General features: G+C 36.4%; 1 protein-coding gene across 1 annotated transcript in view; it reads left to right on the top strand.

Annotated features, from left to right (window-relative positions):
- Positions 1 to 20,765, top strand: part of LOC111161334 (chromosome unknown C12orf40 homolog) — a 65,758-nt gene that overhangs the window by 17,759 nt on the left and 27,234 nt on the right. Inside the window, exons 6-7 of the mRNA XM_022524932.1 lie at positions 389 to 504; positions 20,126 to 20,655. Coding sequence (XP_022380640.1) covers positions 389 to 504; positions 20,126 to 20,655 — 646 coding nt within the window. The remainder of the gene's footprint in view (positions 1 to 388; positions 505 to 20,125; positions 20,656 to 20,765) is intronic.

Raw genomic sequence — 20,765 nt, 5'->3', positions numbered from 1 at the left:
TTTAGAATATATTTAGAATATATTCATTAATTATAATCAATATATTTAAATATATTTATTAATTATATTTTAATTTTGTTTAATTATATTTGTAATATATTAATTATAATGAATAATATTAATATTTTTTAACCTCTGAGGAAATGGTTAGCTCATCATCATATCAATTGGTATATTGACAATCATTTAAATACTGGTACTGGTATTGCTTTCACTGTTAGCACAATGTTTGTTTTGTTTTCATTAAGGACACAGTTTCTTTCAAACTAGAAAATTCATTTTTTTTGCATATAGGTGTCCTCTTAGATGACATTTTATGGTAAGTAATTTAAATTGTATACATGTGTATACATTTACCATTCTGGCAGGTTCTTCTTTCTCTTTTCAGCTCAGTAAAGTTAATTATTCTAATTCCTTGGTTTCCAAATTAAGTGAAAATCAAGATGCTCTTAGTCCACCACATAAAATAGCACAGTTTGGGTCATTATTCAAAAGATTAAACAGGTAAGCAAAGATTTTCGAAGATTTTTTTTTATTCGTTTATTTATTGATGAGAGAGAGAGCGTGAGAGAGAGGGAGTGGCAGGCAAAGGCTCTCTGCTGAGCAAGGAGCTTCTTTTAATTTTAATTTTTTTAAAATTTTTTATAAACATATAATGTATTTTTATCCCCAGGGGTACCGGTCTGTGAATCGCCAGGTTTACACACTTCACAGCACTAGGAGCTTTTTTTTTTTAATTTTAAATTTTTTAAATTTCTTTTCAGTGTGCCAGAATTCATTGTTTATGCACCACACCCAGTGTTCCATGCAATACGTGCCCTCCATAATACCCACTACCAGGCTCTCCCAACTTCCCACCCCGACCCCTTCAAAACCCTCAGATTGTTTTTCAGAGTCCATAGTGTCTCATGGTTCATCTCCCCCTCCAATTTCCCTCAAATCCCTTCTCCTCTCCGTCTCCCCATGTCCTCCATGTTATTTCTTATGCTCCACAAATAAGTGAAACCATATGATAATTGACTCTGCTTGACTTATTTCACTCAGCATAATCTCTTCCAGTCCCGTCCATGTTGCTACAAAAGTTGGGTATTCATCCTTTCTGATGGAGGCATAATACTCCATAGTGTATATGGACCACATCTTCCTTATCCATTCATCCATCGAAGGGCACCTTGGTTCTTTCCACAGTTTGGCGACCGTGGCCATTGCTGCTATGAACATTGGGGTACAGATGGCCCTTCTTTTCACTACATCTGTATCTTTGGGGTAAATACCCAGTAGTGCAATTGCAGGGTCATAGGGAAGCTCTATTTTTAATTTCTTAAGGAATCTCCACACTGTTCTCCAAAGTGGCTGCACCAACTTGCATTCCCACCAACAGTGTAAAAGGGTTCCCCCTTCTCCACATCCTCTTCAACACTTGTTGTTTCCTGTCTTGTTAATTTTGGCCATTCTAACTGGTGTAAGGTGGTATCTCACTATGGTTTTGATTTGAATCTCCCTGATGGCTAGTGATGATGAACATTTTTTCATGTGTCTGATAGCCATTTGTATGTCTTCATTGGAAGTGTCTGTTCATGTCTTCTGCCCATTTTTTGACATGATTATTTGTTTTGTGTGTGTTGAGTTTGAGAAGTTCTTTATAGCTCCTGGATATCAGCCTTTTGTCTGTACTGTCATTTGCCAATATCTTCTCCCATTCCGTGGGAGCAAGGAGCTTGATGCAGGTCTCCATTGGAGGACCCTGGGATCATGACCTGAGCTGAAGGCAGATGCTTCACTTACTGAGCCACTTAGGTGTCCCAAGCAAAGATTTTTGAAGGAAATAAAGAAGCTGAGCAGGGAGACATATGTGGGACTCCAGGATCATGACCTGAGCCAAAGGCTGTTGCTTTACCATCTGAGCCACCCAAGTGCCCCTGGACAAATATTTTTTAGAAATGTAGACAAACTTAATACTTCTAGAAAACAAATATTAGAAGTTAAATGTAGTATTTAATTAAAATAGTTTTAAGTAATTATTTTCTAATGCACATATCTACTTTTCATTTATTTAAACATATTAATTTTTCTTATTTATGGTAGTTGGTAAGTGACCGCTTTTATTTTCTAGTTGTATATAAATCCTGGTTCATGGTTTTAAAATCTGTTAAACTTGTAAAACCAGTTTGAATTACTCCTAGTAGTCATGGTGAGAAACCTTGACTCTGTAATCCTATCCCAGTCTTCCTTTGTTTCAGTATATGACACTACTATTCACTTGCAGTCTTCCTCATTTTAGTAAATGACGCTACTATTCACTCAGCAACTGACACCAAAATAGAAGTCCTGGATTTGCTTATTTTCCGTCCAACTCCCACTATCCATTTCACCAACAAAGTTTTGACAGTTCTGTATTCTAATAAGCTTTAAATTTACCTACTCACATTTTCACCTCTATAGGTTCTATCCCAGGCTAAGCCACTACTGCCTCTCGCCTGGAGAATTGTAACATTTCAATTTGTTTTCTCTTTTCCTTTTCTGTTTTCACATTTTTTTTTTTACAGTTCTATTAATGTGTAATCAACATGGAACAAACTGAATTTATCTAAAATGTGTGCTTTAATAAGTTTTGACCTTTGTCAAATATAATGAAAATATTCACCATCACCAGTAGTTTCTTTGGTTATCTTTGTAATATCTTCCTCTGGCCATTTCACAACCTTTATTCTTATCCCAAGGCATCTGCTTATCTGCTTTCTGTCACTGTTGATTAGTCTATTTTCTAGAGTCTTATGTAAGTGACAGATAATTATCTTCCCTGCAGAAATGGGGAGTCACAACTCAAAATATACAGACTTCCAGTTATAAGACAAATTTTGGGGATCTAGTATACAACATAGTGACTATAATTAATAATACTACATTACATATTTGAAGTTTGTTAATATAGTATCTCTTAAGTAGACTTACCACATATACTTGCAAAGGTTATGTGAGGTGATGAATATGCTAGTTAGCTTGATTGTAATCACTTCACAAATTACACTTATATGAAATCATCATGTTGAACACCTTAAATATATACAACTTATTTGTATTTATTTTTATTGGTCAGTTTTATCTCAGTAAAGCTGATTGAGGGGAGGTGTGGGTGGGGAGGTGGGGAGAGGTGGGGAGGATCATTTCAAACATACTGGAAGGTTTTCTCACACTCCTCCAAGTCTATAGCTCCCATCAGTAATCACCATTCTGACCCCTGTCACTATATATTAATCAATTCTGTCTTGGAACTTCATTTAAATAGAATTATATAGTGATATTCTTTTGGTATGGAGATTCATTCATGCTGTTGCTTGCTATTCCATGGATTAGTGCTTAATTCTTTTTCATTTCTGTATGTTATTCCACTGTATATTATATAATATTTTATTTTTTTAAAGTATAGTAGACATACAGTGTTTCATTAGTTGCAGGTGTACATACAGTATTCTATTTTTTTTTTAAGAGGGGGGAAGCAGGCTCCCCACTGAGCAGAGAGCCCGATGTGGGGCTCGATCCCAGGACCCTGAGATCATGACCTGAGCTGAAGGCAGAGGCTTAACCCACTGAGCCACCCAGGCGCCCCCAGTATTCTATTCTTAATGGACATCTGGGATAGTTCAAATTTGGGACTATTTTGAAGGAAGCTGTTGTGACATTCAAAAAAAATTAACAGGAGAAATACTTCGTGCTCATGGATTGGAAGAATCACTAATTTTAAGATGGAAATTTTCCCCAAATTTCTGCCATTCCCTAGCTCCTGGCAGTTCTCTCCTTGCTTCTTGGAATGTCACTTTTTAGAGTCCACATATAGGTGAGGTCATACGGTACTCATCTTTCTATGTCAGACTTATTTCACTTAGCATAATGTCATCCATATAGTCACAAATGGCATGATTTCCCTCTTTTTTATGGCTGAATAATATTCCATTGTATTTAATTTTCTTTAACTTTTCTTAATGTAATGTTATTGTACTTTTACTAAATAAGCCTTGTGCTTCTTTGGCTGAATTTATTCCTACTTATTTTATTCTCTTTATGCTGGCGTGAAGGGTATTTATTATTAATTTCATTTTTGGATTGTTCATTGCTAAAATACAGGAATATAATTAAGTTTTTACATTAATCTTATCTCCTGTGACCTTGCTTATGATTTCTAGTGGTTTTATGGATTCTTTAGGTTTTTTTTTTTTAAACCATACTGGATTATGTTGTCCATAAATGCAAGTATTTTTACCTCTCTTTTTTCAGTCAGGATGCCTTTTACTTCTTTTTCTTGACTACTGCAGTAACTAGAACCTCTGGCACAGTGTTGCATAGCAAGCAGGCAGGCAAGAGTGGGCATGCTTGCATTGTCCTTAGTCTTAAAGAAAAAGCATTTCACTATTATGTTAGCCGTAGGTTTTTTGTAGTTGTCCTTTTTCAGGTTTAGGAAATTCCCTTCTATTCCTAGTTCTTTTAAAGTTTGTATCATGGATTTTTGTCAAACATTCTTTCTGTGTCTCTTGAGATTATCATGTAGTTTTTTCCACCTTTATTCTATTAATACATTGTATATTACTTTATTTTCAAATATTAAACCACTTTGGGTTCCTGGGATAAAAGCTGCTTGGTCATGGTATATAATCCTCTTCATATATTGTAGGATTTGGTTTGTTACTATTTTTTTGGTGATTTTTATGTCTCTATTCATGAAAATTGGTGTGAATATTTTTTTTTTTTTGTTAGTGTCTTTGGTGCCAAAGTAATACTAACATTATAGAATAAGCTGGAAATTGTGTCCTCCTCCATTTAATGGAAGAATTAGTGGAGAATTGGTATGATTCTTTCTTTAAGTGTTTTTGCATCTGAGCTTTTCTTCCTGTGAAGACTTTCAACTACTAATTGTTATAATGCCTGGCCACCTTTTCTAATTTCTTGAGTCAGTTGTAGTAATGTATGTTTTTCTAGGAATTTATCCATTATCCATCTAAGTTGTGAGATTTGTTCGTATAAACTTGTTTATGGTATTTCCTTGAAAACCTTTTAATTTCTGTAAAGTCACTGTTGTTGTCCCTGCTGAGCAGGGAGCCTGATGCGGTACTCCATCTCCGCATTCTGGGATCATGAGCCAGAGGCAGATAGAGGACTGAGCCACCCAGGCATTCCTGATGTCCCTTCTTTAATTCTAGATCTGTGTCTTTTCTCCTTTTTTTCTTGGTCAGTATAGCTAAAGATTTGCTAATTTTATTGATATTTTTAAAGAACTAAGTTTTGTATTTCATCAATTTTCTCTGTTTTTCTGTTTTCCATTCCATTGATTTCTGCCTTAATGTTTATAATTTCCTTCTTCTGCTTGCTTTGGGTTTTGTTGCCCCCCCCCTTTTTGGGGTAGATTCTTAAAGTGTAACTGTAACTTATTTGATACTTTCTTTTTGTTTAGTATAGGCATTTAAGACTATAAATTTCCTTCTACCAATGCTTAGAGGCCAGCCAGTGATTACTTGGAGGTTGTGTTTAAACATCTTGAGCCAATAAGACTTCTTCCTATGTGCAGGACCTCACATTCAGCCAGGGATGAGTATAGATACTTGAGGTCCTCTCCTGAGTGTGTATACAGACTTAAACATGTGGGCAGCCTTTCAGACCACTGAGGTGTCTTGCAGTTTATTAGAGCTCATTATGCCTGTTTGTTCCCTGGATCTCTTTGTGAAATTTCTGGATGTTTCTTTGCTTGCTCCAAATATTGGAGCCCGTTAGTTGCAGTGTTGGGCTTTCCTGATGGTTTGCCACCAAGGTAATGATTATTTTTGACAAATTCCTGGGCATGGGGCTCCCTTGTCTTTTAGACTACTGAACCTTGGTAGTACCAGTCATGGAGTAGGAGTGGAAGGAAGGTAGCTTCCTGAAGCTAAAATTCCACAGACTCCCACTGTTTTTGCTAAGGTTTAGTAGTTTTTCTTGAAGTACTGCTTTTCTGTTTATTGCATGGCTTTGTTACTCTACAGATTCTGAAATGATTGTTTTTGCAAGTGTTATCTGGTACTGTCATTACTTTTGGTGGGGGCAGGATTTATTTGCCAGACTTTCACATGTCATTCCAGAAGTCCGCCCCACACTGATTCATTTTTTAAATGTTAAATGAGCCTTGTATTCTGGAGATAAACCCCACTTGGTTACAATGTGCTATCCTTGTTATGCATTCTTTGGTTTGATGTGCTAAAATTTTGTTAGGAATTTTTGCATTAATCTTTACGAGGGATATTATTTTCTATGTTTCTTTTGATATCTTCATCTGGTTTGCTATTAGCCTAATATTGATATCATAGAGTGAGTAGGGAGTATTCCTTCCTGTGTAATTTTCTGAAAGAGTTAATGTAGAATTGGTACCATTCCTTTCTTAAATGTCTGATAGAGTTCATCAATGAAGCCACTTGGTATGGAGTCTTTTGGTAGGAAGGTTTTGTTTTTTTTTTAAAGCTTTTTATTTGTTTATTTGACAGACAGAGATCACAAGTAGGCAGAGAGGCAGGCAGAGAGAGAGGAAGGGAAGCAGGCTTCCCACTGAGCAGAGAGCCCGATGCAGATGCGGGGTTCGATCCCAGGATTCTGGGATCATGACCTGAGCTGAAGGCAGAGGCTTTAATCCACTGAGCCACCCAGGGGCCTCAGGAAGTTTTTTTTGTTTTGTGTTACTATAATTTCCAAATGAGGTACAGGGTAGTCAGATTATTATTTTTTTTTTTTTTTTGAGTGAGCTTTGGTAGTTTGTCATACAAAGAGTGCATCTATTTTATCTATGTTGTAGAATTTTGACTTAAAGTTATCCATAATATTCTCTTACTATGTATTTAAAATTTTTAACACTTACAGTGATGTCATTCTCTCATTACTAATATGAGTAAGTTGTGTCTTCTCCCTTCTTTTTCCTGGTCATTGTTTTAAATTTAAAACTGATTGGCCTATAACATTATACTATTTTCAGGTATAAATTATAATTAAATCTTTGTATATGTTGTAAAATGATCACAATAAGTTTAGTTACCATTTGTCACCATACAAAGTTATAATTTTTTTTGTAATGAGAATGTTTAAGATTTATTCTTAGTAACTTTCAAGTATGCAGTGCAATATTATTGACGCTAATCACCATTCTATACATTCCCACCACTTACTTTATAATTGGAATTTTTTTTTTTAACCTCTTGATTCACTTGACCCACACCCCAACTTAACTCCACTCTGGCAAATACCAGCTTATCTTTTGTATTCATGAGTTTTGTTTTATTTGCTTGTTTTATTTTTTAGATTCTCTATATAGGTAAACTATATGGTATTTTTCTTGCCCTGTGTGGCTTATTTCACTTAGCATAATACCTTCAAGCTCCATCCATTTTGTCACAAATGGCAAGATTTCATTCTCTTTATTTTTTAAACCCTCTTTTTTTTTTTTTTTTTTTTTTTTTAATGTATTCATTGGATACAGAGACAGAGGCAAAAGGAGAGGAGAAGTAGACTCCTTGCTGAGCTGGGAGCCAGATGCAGGGCTTGGTCCCAGGACCTGGAGATCGTGACCTGAGCCAAAAGGCAGACACTTAACCTTTTGAGCCACGTAGACACCCCCTTTTTTAACTTTCTTAATCAACATTTATGAGCAAAATAAGAAGTAGAAGAAACCATGAGTGATTCCCTGGAGTTTGTCCTGAGGCTAAATATCTTTTTTTTTTTTTTTCGATTTATTTAAATCTAGTTAGCCAACATATAGTACATCATTGGTTTTTGATGTAGTGTTCAGTGATTCATTAGTTGTGTATAACACCCAGTGCTCATCAGATCACATGCCCTCCTTAATGCCCATCACCTAATTACACTTTCATTCCACTCCCCTTCCTTCCGCAACCCTCAGTTTGTTTCCTAGAGTTAAGAGTCTCATGGTTTGTCTCCCTCTTTGATTTCTTCCCATTCAGTTTTCCCTCCCTTCCCATATGGTCCTCTGCGCTATTCCTTACATTCCACAGATGAGTGAAACCATATGATAATTGTTTTTCTCTGATTGACTTATTATTTTTTTTTTTTAAGATTTATTTGACAGAGCAAGAGAGCACAAGCAGGGGGGGACAGTGGGGAGGGAGATAGGGAGAAGCAGACTCTCCGCTGAGCAGGGAGCCTGATGTGGGGCTCAATCCCAGTACCCTGGGATCCTGACCCGAGCCAAAGACAGATGCCCAACCATCTGAGCCACCCAGGCGTTCCCTGATTGACTTATTTCACTTAGCATAATCTCCTCCAGTTCCATCCATGTCAGTGCAAATGGTAGGTATTCATCCTTTCTGATAGCTGAGGAATACTCCATTGTATAAACGAACCACATTATCTTTATCCATTCATCTGTTGAAGGACATCTTGGCGTGGACACTGAACATTGCTGCTGTGAACAATGGGGTGCATATGCCCCTTCTTTTTTACTATCTGTAGTAAAAAAGAGTAGTGCAATTGCTCAGTTGTAGGGTAGCTCTATTTTTAATGTCCTAAGGAACCTCCATACTATTTTCCAGAGTGGCTGCACCAGTTTGCCTTCTCACCAAGAGTGTAGAAGTATTCCCTTTTCTCCACATCCTCGTCAACAACTGTTGTTTCCTGTCTTGTTAGTTTTAGCCATTCTGATTGATGTGAGGTGGTATCTCATTGTGGTTTTGATTTGTATTTCCCTGATGGCAAGTGATGTGGAGCATTTTTTCATGTGTCTATTAGCCATTTGTATATCTTCTTTAGAGAAGTGTCCGTTCATATCTTCTGCCCATTTTTTAATCGGATTATTTGTTTTTTTGGGTGTTGAGTTTGATAACTTCTTTATAGATCTTGGATACTAGCCCTTTATCGGTTATGTCATTTGCAGATATCTTCTCTGATTCAGTAGGTTGCCTTTTAGTTTTGTTGGCTGTTTCTTTTACTTTGCAGAAGCTTTTTATCTTGGGGCACCTGGGTGGCTCAGTCCTTAAGGGACTGTCTTCAGCTCTGGTCATGATCCCAGGGTCCCGGGATTGAGCCCTACTTTTCCCTCTCCCACTCCCCTGCTTGTGTTTCCTCTCTCACTGTGTCTCTCTGTCAAATAAATAAAATCTTTAAAAGATTTTATATAATAAATATATACAAATACATATAAAAAATAAAAATCTTTTTAAAAAAAGCAGCTTTTTATCTTGATGAAGTTCCAGTAGTTCATTTTTGCTTTTGATTCCCTTGCCTTTAGGGATGTGTCTTGCAAAATGTTGCTGTGGCCAGGTCCAAGAGGTTACTGCCTGTGTTCTCCTCAAGGATTTTGATGGATTCCTGTCTCACATTGAGGTTGTTAATCCATTCTGAGTTTATTTTTGTGTGTGGTATAAGGAAATGATCCAGTTTCATTCTTCGGCATGTGGAGTCCAATTTTCCTAGCACCATTTATTGAAGAGACTATCTTTTTTGGATATTCCTACCTCTTTGTGAGAGATTTATTGACCATAGAGTTGAGGGTCCATTTCTGGGCTCTCTAATCTGTTCCACTGACCTTTGTGTGTGTTTCTGTGTCAGTTCCATACTGTCTTGATGATCACAGCTTTATAATATAGCTTAAAGTCAGGAATTGTGATTTCCCCAGCTTTGGTTTTCTTTTTCAACAATCCCCTGGCTATTTGGGGTCTTTTCTGGTTCCATACAAATTTTAGGATTGTTTGTTCTAGCTCTGAAAAATGTGGTTGGTATTTTGATAAAGGATTTTATTGAATGTGTAGATTTCTGGGTGGCACAGGCATTTTAACAATGTTTATTCTAATCCATGAATGTGGAATATTTTTCTGTCTTTTTGTGACTTCCTCAATTTCTTTTTTAAGTGTTCTGTAGTTTCTAGAGTACAGATCCTTTACCTCTTTGGTTGGGTTTATTCTTAGGTATCTTATGGTTTTTAGTGCAATTGTAAATGGGATCAATTCCTTAATTTCTCTTTCTTTAGTCACATTGTTAGTGCATAGAAATGCAACAGATTTCTGTGTATTGATTTTGTATCCTGCCATGTTGCTGAATTGCTATATGAGTTCTAGCAATTTTGGGGTGGTGTCTTTTGGGTTTTCTACATAAAATACCATGTCATCTGTGATGAGCGAGAGAGCTTGACTTTCTTTGCCAATTTGAATGCCTTTTATTTCTTTTTGTTGTCTGATTTTTGAGGCTAGGACTTCTAGTACTATGTTGAACAGTAGTGGTGAGAGTGGGGATCCCTGTCATGATCCTGATCTTAAGGGAAAAGCTCTCAGTTTTTCCCCTTTGAGAACGATACTCGCTATGGGCTTTTCATAGATGGCTTTTACCATATTGAGGTGTGTTCCCTCCATCCATATACTTTGAAGACTTTTAATCAAGGAAAGATGCTGTATTTTGTCAAATGCTTTTTCTGCATCAATTTAGAGGATCATACGGTCCCTGTCTTTTCTTTTATTAATGTGATCTGTCATGTTGATTGATTTGCAGATGTTGAACCATCTTGCATTCCCAGAATAAATCCACCTGGTGGTGGTGAATAATCCTTTTAACGTACCGTTGGATCCTGTTGGCTAGTGTCTTGGTGAGTATTTTGGCATCCATTTTCATCAGGGATATTAGTCTGTAATTTTCCTTTTTGATGGGGTCTTTGATTTTGGGATCAAGCTAATGCTGGCTTGAGTTTGGAATAGAATGAGTTTAGAAGTTTTGCTTACATTTCTATTTTTTGAAACATCTTCAGTAGAATGCATTATTTCTTCTTTATATGTTTGGTAGAATTCTCCTGGGAAGCCATCTGGCCCTGGATTCTTGTTTTTTGGGGAGGTTTTTTGACAGCTGCTTCAATTTCCTTGCTGGTCACTGGTCTGTTCAGATTTTCTGTCTTTTTCTGGTTCAGTTTTAGTAGTTCATAAATTTCCGGGAATGCATCTGTTTCTTCAGATTTGGCCTAATTTATTGGCTTATCATTGCTCATTATATGTTCTTAAAATTGCCTCTCTTTCCTTGGTGTTGGTCTTGAATCCCTTTTCATTCATGGTTTTATTAATTTGAGTCCTTTCTCTTTTCTTTTGGATAAGTCTTGCCAAAGGTTTATTGATTTTATTAATTCTTTCAAAGAACCAGCTTACAGTTTCATTCTCCTATTCTTCTGGTTTCTATTTCACTGATTTCGGCTCTCATCTTTATTATTTCTCTTCTCCTCTGGGTTTAGGCTTTATTTTCTGTTTTTCTTGGTTTTTTTTTTTTTTCCCTCCTCCAGGTCCTTTAGGTGTAAGGTTAGCTTTGTATATTTGGGATTTTTCTAATTTTTGAGAGAGGCTATGTGCTTCCCTCTTAGAATTGCCTTTGCTGTGTCCCAGAAGTTTTGAACCAATGTGTTTTCATTCTCATTAGTTCCATGAATTTTTTCAGTTCTTTTTTATTTCTCAGTTGACCCATTCATTCTTTTTTTTTTTTTTTTTTAAAGATATTGTTTATTTATTTGTCAGAGAGAGAGAGAGAGAGCAAGCACAGGCAGACAGAGTGGCAGGCAGAGGCAGAGGGAGAAGCAGGCTCCCTGCCGAGCAAGGAGCCCGATGCGGGACTCGATCCCAGGACACTGGGATCATGACCTGAGCCGAAGGCAGCTGCTTAACCAACTGAGCCACCCAGGCGTCCCGACCCCATTCATTCTTTAACGGGATGTTCTTTAACCTCCCAAGTGTTTGTTTCTTCTGAATTTCCTCTTGTGATTGAGTTCCAGTTTCAAAGCATTGTGGTCTGAATATATGCAGGAAATAATCTCAGTCTTTTGGTATCAGTTGAGACCTATTTGTGACCCAGTATGTGATCTATTCTAGAGAAAGTTCCATGTGCATTTAAAAAGAATGAATTTTCTCTTGTTTTGGGATCGAATGTTCCGTATATATTTGTGAAGTCCATCTGGTCCAGTATGACATTCAAAGCTCTTGTTTCTTTGTTGGTCTTCTGCTTAGATGATCTGTCCATTGCTGTAAATGGGGTGTTGAAATCTCCTACTAGTAATGTAATATTACCAAATATGTTTCTTTACTTTGGTTATTAATTGGTTTATATAATTGGTTACTCCCATGCTGGGGCATATTTACAATTGTTAGATCTTATTGTTGGATAGATTCTCGAAGCCTTTCTTCATGGGCTCTGAGTTGTGTTTCTCTTTTGCTCAGCTTTCTTCCTTTGCCTTATTGACCCTAGCTGTTAGAGCATCCAGTTTAGATTGCATCTCATTCATAGCATTTTTAAGTTTGGCCTAATTAGATCTCATTTCTGCCCTGGAGATTCTGTACTGTCACATATGCTTTCCTCAAGCCTCGCTCTTAACTTCATAATTGCTTTCCTGATTTCCATCTCTGATATCCTACTTATATCTGTATTGATTATCTCTGTAGCAGAGAACATTTCCTCTGGTTTTTTCTTTTGTTGTGAGTTCCTCCTTCTCGTCATTTTGCCCAGAGAAGGATGGGTAAGCTAATGAGCAGAGTCCAAAATATCAAAAATGACCCAAGCAAAACACACCCTAGACAGATATGAAGCAGACAGAAACCACAACAGAAAAAGCAAACAAAACCAAAAGAAACAAAACAAACAAACAAAAAAAATGGGGGGAGGGGAAGAGACTGTAATCTCGCAGGGTGGACAAAACAGGGTGATCCACTTGTTCCTGATTGAATATTGGTCTGTGTGTTAGAAGACACTGCATCTCAAAATTGCAAAGAAAGCAAAGCTTATATATCATATATATGTATGTGTGTGTATATATATATATATATATATATATATATATATATAAAATTTTAAATATATAAATTATAAATATAAAAACATAAATATTAAATATATTTAAAAATAAAATTGAGTAGAGTGAAAAAAGAATAAAGTAAAACATAAATCTATGAAATGTAGATATAAAAAAAGTTAAAAAGCAACTTAAAACTGTAAATTGGTAAAATAAGAATCTAGTTGAAATGGGAAAAAGGTTTAAAAAAAAAAAGGAATGGAAAATTTTAGACTGAAAGATAAACGAGTTGTGAGGAAACATCTGGCGCTCAATGTACTGTTTTCTCCTAGCGCTAGAGTTTTACAGTTTTGTGGAATCCATAGAGTTGTAGTCCACCTGTTCTTCCAGTCTGTCTCTTTTGGGGGCAGGCCTGTTGTGCTGTTTCTCACGTATCTTTTCCTGGGCCAAGTTGTACTGCCCCTTGTCAGGGAGATGGGCTCAATGTAAGCTGGTCATGTATGTGGCTTTTGTTGTCTGGAGGCTTTCTTCCCTCTTTAGAGGATCAGAGCAAAAGTGGCCATGCTGGATCTTCAGCCTAGATCCTAGTCCCCCCTTCAGTAAACCCTCTGGGTCAAACAGTCTCCGCTTCTGTGAGTGCCATACTCTGCAGACTCCTGTGGTGTGGGCCAACTGCAGTCCTCCTTGGGGGGAATCCCAGGGAACCGTCAGTGCCAGCGCTCTTTTTGTATTTGACTCTGTGAATGGTTGTGGGATTGTGTGTGCCCCCTGCTCCACTACTCACAGGTCATGACTGGGTGTCACCCTGCTGTCCTTTCCAGGGCCCTGATAGCTTTTGCCCATTTGTGGGTGTAGCCGTTTCACCCCTCCCAGGGGATGGTAAATGGCCCGTACCTTCCAGTCCTTTTTGGGGTGCTCAGACAAAGAGTTGCTTCCCAACTGGCTGAGCTTGCAGTTTATGGAGACTGGAGCTGAGAGTTCCTCCTGGCCTCTCTGACCATAACCAGTTTCCTTGTTCCCCTGCTTGGGCACTGTACTGGTTCAGGCACCCTCGTTGATTTTGTGTCTCCTGGGATTCTGAGACCACAATGACCCACCTAGAATTCTGCCCTTGTCATCCCCCAAACCCCTTTCAGAAAGGGATGTCTCTCCCTGGATCAGATTTCTAAGGGTTCTGATTTTGCAGTCCAGTGGTATATCACTTTCTAGTAGCCAGATTATGGAGGCTCCCTCCTTCCTCCATTTATCTTCTGATAGTTCCCTGCAGATTCACGACTCCCCACATCCTACCTTTCAAAAAGCAGTCACTTTTCTGCTTCTAGAGTTCCAGGTATATTTTCTTATATCTCAGGCTGATCTTGTGGGTGTTCAGAATGGTTTGATATATATCCAACTAAATTCAAGGGACCAGATGAAATGAGGTCCCCTACTCTTCTGCCATCTTTCCTCCTCTCATTCTTTTTTACATTTAGTAGTATTCATTACACACACACACACACACACACACACACACACACACACAGACACACACACCTTCTTTATACATTTATTTATTGTTATGGATACTTACGTTGTTTCCATATCTTGGCTATTATTAATAATGCTTCAGTGAACATTGGAGTGCATATATCTTTTTTTTTTTTTTTTAGTGCATATATCTTTTTACTCCCCCCCCCCCGGTCATTATGATATAGAGACTCACCAATTTTATTTATCTTCTCACAGAATAATCTTTTAGTTTCACATATTTATTTTCTGTTTTTTACTTCATTGAATTCTGCTATTTCCTTTTGCTTATTCCTTTGGATTTAATTTAGTTTTTTTTCTATTGTCTTAGGAGAAAGCTGTGGTCATTGATTCGAAGTCATTTTTCTTTTCTAATATATGTGTTGTCATGCTATAAAATGTCTATGAACTGCATCCTCCTACAGATTTTGATGTTTTAATTTTCATTCAGTTGAAAGTCTTCCTAATTTTTCTTCTGATTTCTTTTTCAATCCATGAGTTATTTAGAAATTTGCTGTTTGGTTCCTAGAAATCCTAAGACATTCCTGTATCTTTCTAAATTAATACCTTTGTGGATAGGAAATATCCTTTGTATGATTTGAATCCTTTCAAATTTGTTGTGACTTGTGTTATGGTCAAGTAATGGTTTACATTTAATGTGATAATTGATATGGTTGGGTTTAAGTCTGTTCTCTTGTTTTCTAAAAAATTTTTTAAAAAGATACTTATTAGAGCAAGAGACAATGGGTGTGAGCATGGGATCGGTGGTTGGGGGGGTGGGTGCAGGGAGAGGGAGAAGCAGATTCTCCACTGAGCAGGGAGCCTGATGCAGGACTCAGTCCCAGGCCCCTGAGATCATGACCTGAGCTGAAGACAGACGCTTAACTGACTAAGCCAACTTGGTGCCCCTAAATCTGTTCTCTGGTTTTTATTTGTCCCATGTAATGTTTCCTTTTCCTCTTATCTGCCTTTATTTTGTTTGAGTGTTTTTTGTGTCTTAATTTACCTCTTTTGTTAGTTTATTATCTCTGTTTTTTCAGTGGTTGCTTTAGTTTATAGTGTGTGTGTGTGTATGTATATATATATATATACATATATATATATATATATATATATTTAAGATTTTATTTATTTATTTGACAGAGAGAGATCACAAGTAGGCAGAGGCAGGCAGAGAGAGAGGAAGGGAAGCAGGCTCCCTGCTGAGCAGAGAGCCCGATGTGGGACTCGATCCCAGGACCCTGAGATCATGACCTGAGCTGAAGGCAGCGGCCTAACCCACTGAGCCACCCAGGCGCCCTATAGTATATATTTTAATTTATCACAGTCTATCTTCAAGTTATACAACTTTACGTTTTAGTATAATAACATAATAGTATGCTTTCGTTTTTCCATTCTGGCCTTTGTTTTATATTCATATATTTTATTTATATATATGTTACAGATCCAGTAAAATATTATTGCTTTTTAAAAGAGTTATAAAAGACATTTTTTATATTCAAGCACAAATTTACCATTTTTGGTGGTCTTGACTTTGTGTAGATCTAGAATTTCATTTGGTGATGTTTTCCTTCAATTCTGAAGACTTCAACATTTCTTCTAGTATGGGTCTACCAGTGATTAATTTTTTTCTCTTTTGTATACTTGTCTGTGATGTACTCTTTTTGAAGTTATCTTTTGACTTGCACTGTTTCTAACTAGAAATTTGCTGTCATTTTTATCTTAATATCTGTATATACAATATATAGTTTTTCTGTTTTTAAGATTTTTCTATCATGGATTCTCTGTCATGTACTTTCTACCATGGATTTTTATCCATTGATTAGAATGTTCATTTTCTTTGCCCTTCCTGTGTTTAGGCTGTGTTGAGCTTCTTAAATCTGTGGACTTACTGTTTTTATCAAATTTGGAAACAGATCAGCCATTAATTTTAAAAATATTTTTTCTGATTTCTTTTTCCTCGTTGGGGACTCAAATTACATTAATTTAGTCCAATTGAAGTTGTGTCCCAGTTTACTGATGCTTTGTTTATATATTTTCAGTATTTTTTCTCTGTTTCACCTTATGTAGATTATATTGCTGTATCTCTAGAATCAGTAGTTGTATCTTCTTTGATGTCTTATCTACTCATAAATCTGTTCAGTATACTTTTCATCTCTGTAAGCTTGATTTAACTTTTATTTATATCTCCCATGCATTTATTTTAACATGCTCAGTCTTTATCTTCTTGAGTATAGGCACAATAACTTTTTTTTGATGTCTTTGTCTACAAATACTAGCATTTTGTCATTTCTTGGTCTGTTTCTAATTGATTTTTCTTCTCATTATGGGTTGTACTTTCTGCTTCTTTGTATTCCTGGTAATTTTATTTGGATTCTGTAAATTCTGAATTTCATGTTTTTGGTTGTCTGGAGATGTTTGTATCCCTATAAATTATCCTAAGCTTTATTCTGGATACAGTTTAGTTATTTGGAAATACTATGATCTTACTGAGGTTTGCTTTAAATTTTGTTAGGCAGGACCACATATGCCTTTAGCCTATACTTAATTTTGCCCTCTGCTGAGGCAGTACCCTTCTGAATACTCTGTGATTCCTTTTGAATTATGAGGTTTTTCCACTCTGGTTGATGCAAACACAAAGTTTTCCCAGGTATGTGAGTTCCTGGACTTAATCCATCTTATCCTGTTAGATACTTTATTCTCCTCCCCACCTCCAGCCTTGGGTATTATTTTTTCATATGCATGTGCTGATCAATACTTAGCTGAAGATTTGAGAACTCTCCCTAGATCTCCAGAATGCTCTCTCCTTGAAGCACTCTCCTAAGGATACTCTGCCCTGTGAACTCTATCCTCTGTATTCTTTCTGAACCCCCAGCTCTGTTTTCTCAACAAAGGGAATCTGTGAGCTCTGACTGGTATGTCCATTTATATTCTGTGGTTTGTATACCTTCTGTAGGCAGTAAGCTGGGAGCAGTCATGAGGTTCACCTCAATTGCTTTCTTTCTTTCTCAAGAATCATTATCCTTTTCTACTTGATGATCCATATATGAAAACTTTTTTTTTTTTTAAGATTTTATTTACTTATTTGACAGAGATCGCAAGAAGGCAGAGAGGCAGGGGGAGAGAGAGGAGGAAGCAGGCTCCCTGCAGAGCAGAGAGCCCGATGCAGGGCTCCATCCCAGGACCCTGGGATCATGACCTGAGCTGAAGGCAGAGGCTTTAACCCACTGAGCCACCCAGGCGCCCCCATATATGGAAACTTTTATCTCATATATTTTGTCCAGTTTTTTAAATGCACCAATCAGGAGGGTAAGTCTAGTTCCTCTTGCTTCATTTTAGCCAGTTGAAAGTTTGAAACTTACATTCACCTGGCAGTTAAACTGATATTTTTCAAGGCAAAAAGCAAGTCGGTTTTACTTTTGTATTTAGAACCTTTCAGTGTTTCTTATTGTTCTTTTAAAAAATGAAGCTCTATTCATATGACCAAGTAATTCCACTACTGGGTGTTCAAGAAAATTAAAACACTAATTCAAAAAGATGTATGCACCCCTTTGTTTATTGCAGCATTATTTACAATGGCTTAATTATGGCAACAACCCAAGTGTCCATCCATAGTGGATAAAGGAGATACACACACAGACACACACACAGACACACACACACACACACACACACACACACACACAGTGGAATATTACTCAGCCATAAAAAATAAAAACTAATGAACAAAGAAAAAAGAGACAAAAAACCAGACACTTAAATTTAGAAAACAAACTGGTGATTACCAGAGGGGAAGTGGGTGGGGAGGGTCAGTAAAATAGGTAAAGGGGATTAAGAGCACATTTACCAAGTTAAGCACTGAGTAATGTATAGAATTATTGCATCATTATATTGTATACCTGAAATTAATGTAGCACTGTATATTAATTATACTTGAATTAGAAATACTAAGTTCTGTGTAATTTGGGGCCATTTCCTTCACTGATTCTATTCAGTCTTTTTTTTTTTAAGATTTAATTTATTTGAGAGAATGATAAGAGAGCCCAAGCTGGGGGAGGGGCAGAGGGAGAAGTGGACTTCCCACTGAGCAGGGAACCCAACTTGGGACTCCATCCCAGGACTCTGAGATCATGACCTGAACCAGAGGCAGACGCTTAACCTACTTGAGCCACCCAGACACCCCTGTTCTTTTCTTTTTGTTTCTCAAATATGTGGCATATTTTGCACTTGTGCTTATTACTCTGTCCCCTTGGAGTAGGTTTACTCCTTTCTTCACATGTTTAACCATTCTGGGTCTTTTACTTATTTATCACTTCCTTACTAGGGGCTTTTCCAACCACACCATCTGATACAGGACTTCTAACACAAGTTATTCCATCATATGATCTTGTAGCATCTATAAAGGCACTGTAACTATCTTTTTTATTTATTTCTGTATTTCTTTTATCCTTTGTACTTATTAATAGTTAATTATTATTTTCCTTAACTAGAATATAAGCTGTATTATCTCCCTACCACATAATAGGCATACATTAAATATCTGTTTAATATATATAGATAAGTCTGTCTTTACATTTTTTTAAAATTTAGAGTAATAAAAATTTCTCTGGTGTTAATGTTGTATATTATTGCATGCTTTATGTTATGCCTTTTGGTATAATATAATGCATTATATTGCCCAAAACCCCAGTGAGACCTATGTTGATTAATAGTGTAGGATTGTGATCTGTGAACATTTGTGGGTAAAACATCTCTCCTTAACAGCAAATTGAATTCTTTTATTTCTCGGTTCACAACACATGGCATAGTGTCTGGAAGACAACAAGTATACCTGCTTGTTAGGTGTTTAAAAATAACTTAAAAAATAAAATTGGAACTCAGTCAGAGTTTTAGTGGCCTATATTTCTTTTCTAAATTTCTTGGTACCTCCAATCTCTGGAACAATCCAACCCCAAGTGAATTTAAAAAAAAAATTTTTTTTTTAAATTTATTTATTTGACAGACAGAGATCACAAATAGGCAGAGAAGCAGACAGAGAGAGAGGAGGAAGCAGGCTCCCCGCTGAGCAGAGAGCCCGATACGGGGCTCGATCCCAGGACCCCGGGATCATGACCTGAGCCGAAGGCAGAGGCTTTAACCCACTGAGCCACCCAGGCGCCCCCCAAGTGAATTTTTTGATCGTCAGTGACAACAAATTTTGAAATATCTTGATTTCTAATTATGTCCTTTGATACTTTGATTTGATACAAGTTGGACATAAAGTAGAATTATGATTTTTGCATTAGAAAGGAACTTAAAATTTATCTAGTCTAACCTTTTCATCTAATTTATATTTTGGCTTTATTGTTTATATATGCATTTGTATCTACTTTTCTGCCTTGGGAACTTCAGAGTTGTTAGGTTGAGAAGAATCTATTATAATATTCTCATGACTATTTGATTTATGTTTAACAGGGTAATTTTACTCTGCACAGTCTTTAAATATCTTTATCTGGTTAAATGAAGCAGAAGTATACATAGTAATTGTTTAGGTTATTCACTAGATCTTATTATAGACGATAAGACAAACTGGGTTTTTTTGTTAATATAACAGTAAATTGAACCTATGCTAATTTTCATTTTGAAATACTGAATTAAGTGTAGATTATTTTTATACTCACTAACGTACTAGAATAGTACATTAGACAAATTCTGACACAAAGCAAAATTGTTTATCTAAATTAAAAAAAATTAAAACATAGTGTAGGTAAGTATTAGCAGTTACTCAGTATGTTCTCTAAGAATTTAGTTGTTTTGAAATGAAAATGCTATATATTTTTCTTGCTAAATATGTTTTTACTTATCTCAAAGTCCAGACAATAGGAATTTCCTTACTGGAAGACCTGTTGTGGTTATGGATGAAGAATGTGGAAGCATGAATGAACGAAGACAGTCAGAATTCCTTACTGAAAAACAATCGGTACAGCATATTTGGGGAGAAAATAGAAGAGAGGTTTCAAATTTTCTTGCAGGTGTGAACCAGCCAACAGCCAGCCTTAAATCAGAGAATTGTAACTCTTTTATTCATGAAAATGTCATCAATTTATTAAACATAGATCAACAGAGGATAAAGGAAACGTTTGACAAGTGTGGTGATGACAGTATGGGAGATATTTGTGCAATCACAAGTTATAATAAAAATGATTCAACTGATAGATACATTAGAAGTATTTTTTCAGATCCAGAGTTGACTGTTAGTAATTCTACTTTGAATAAAACAAGTTGTCCAGAAAAGTGTCAGCCATACAAGAGGTATCAAGAAGAGTACCATAATAATGAAAGAAATACTCTTAGTGCATCTTTTGAAAACAATTGTTATGCACCCAGCTCTGAAAAAAAAGGTGAGTGTTATACATGGAAAACATAATCCATTGGGATTTTTTGTTTTCAGTGTGTGTGTGTGTGTGTGTGTGTGTGTGTGTGTGTGTGTGTAAATAGGAAGTTAAAAATA

This window comes from Enhydra lutris, unplaced genomic scaffold (assembly GCF_002288905.1).
Source record: "Enhydra lutris kenyoni isolate GAN:26980312 unplaced genomic scaffold, ASM228890v2 scaffoldscaffold84, whole genome shotgun sequence".
Lineage (NCBI taxonomy): Eukaryota > Metazoa > Chordata > Mammalia > Carnivora > Mustelidae > Enhydra > Enhydra lutris.
Note: the sequence above shows the minus strand (reverse complement) of the source record. Positions and strands in the feature narration are given on the sequence as shown.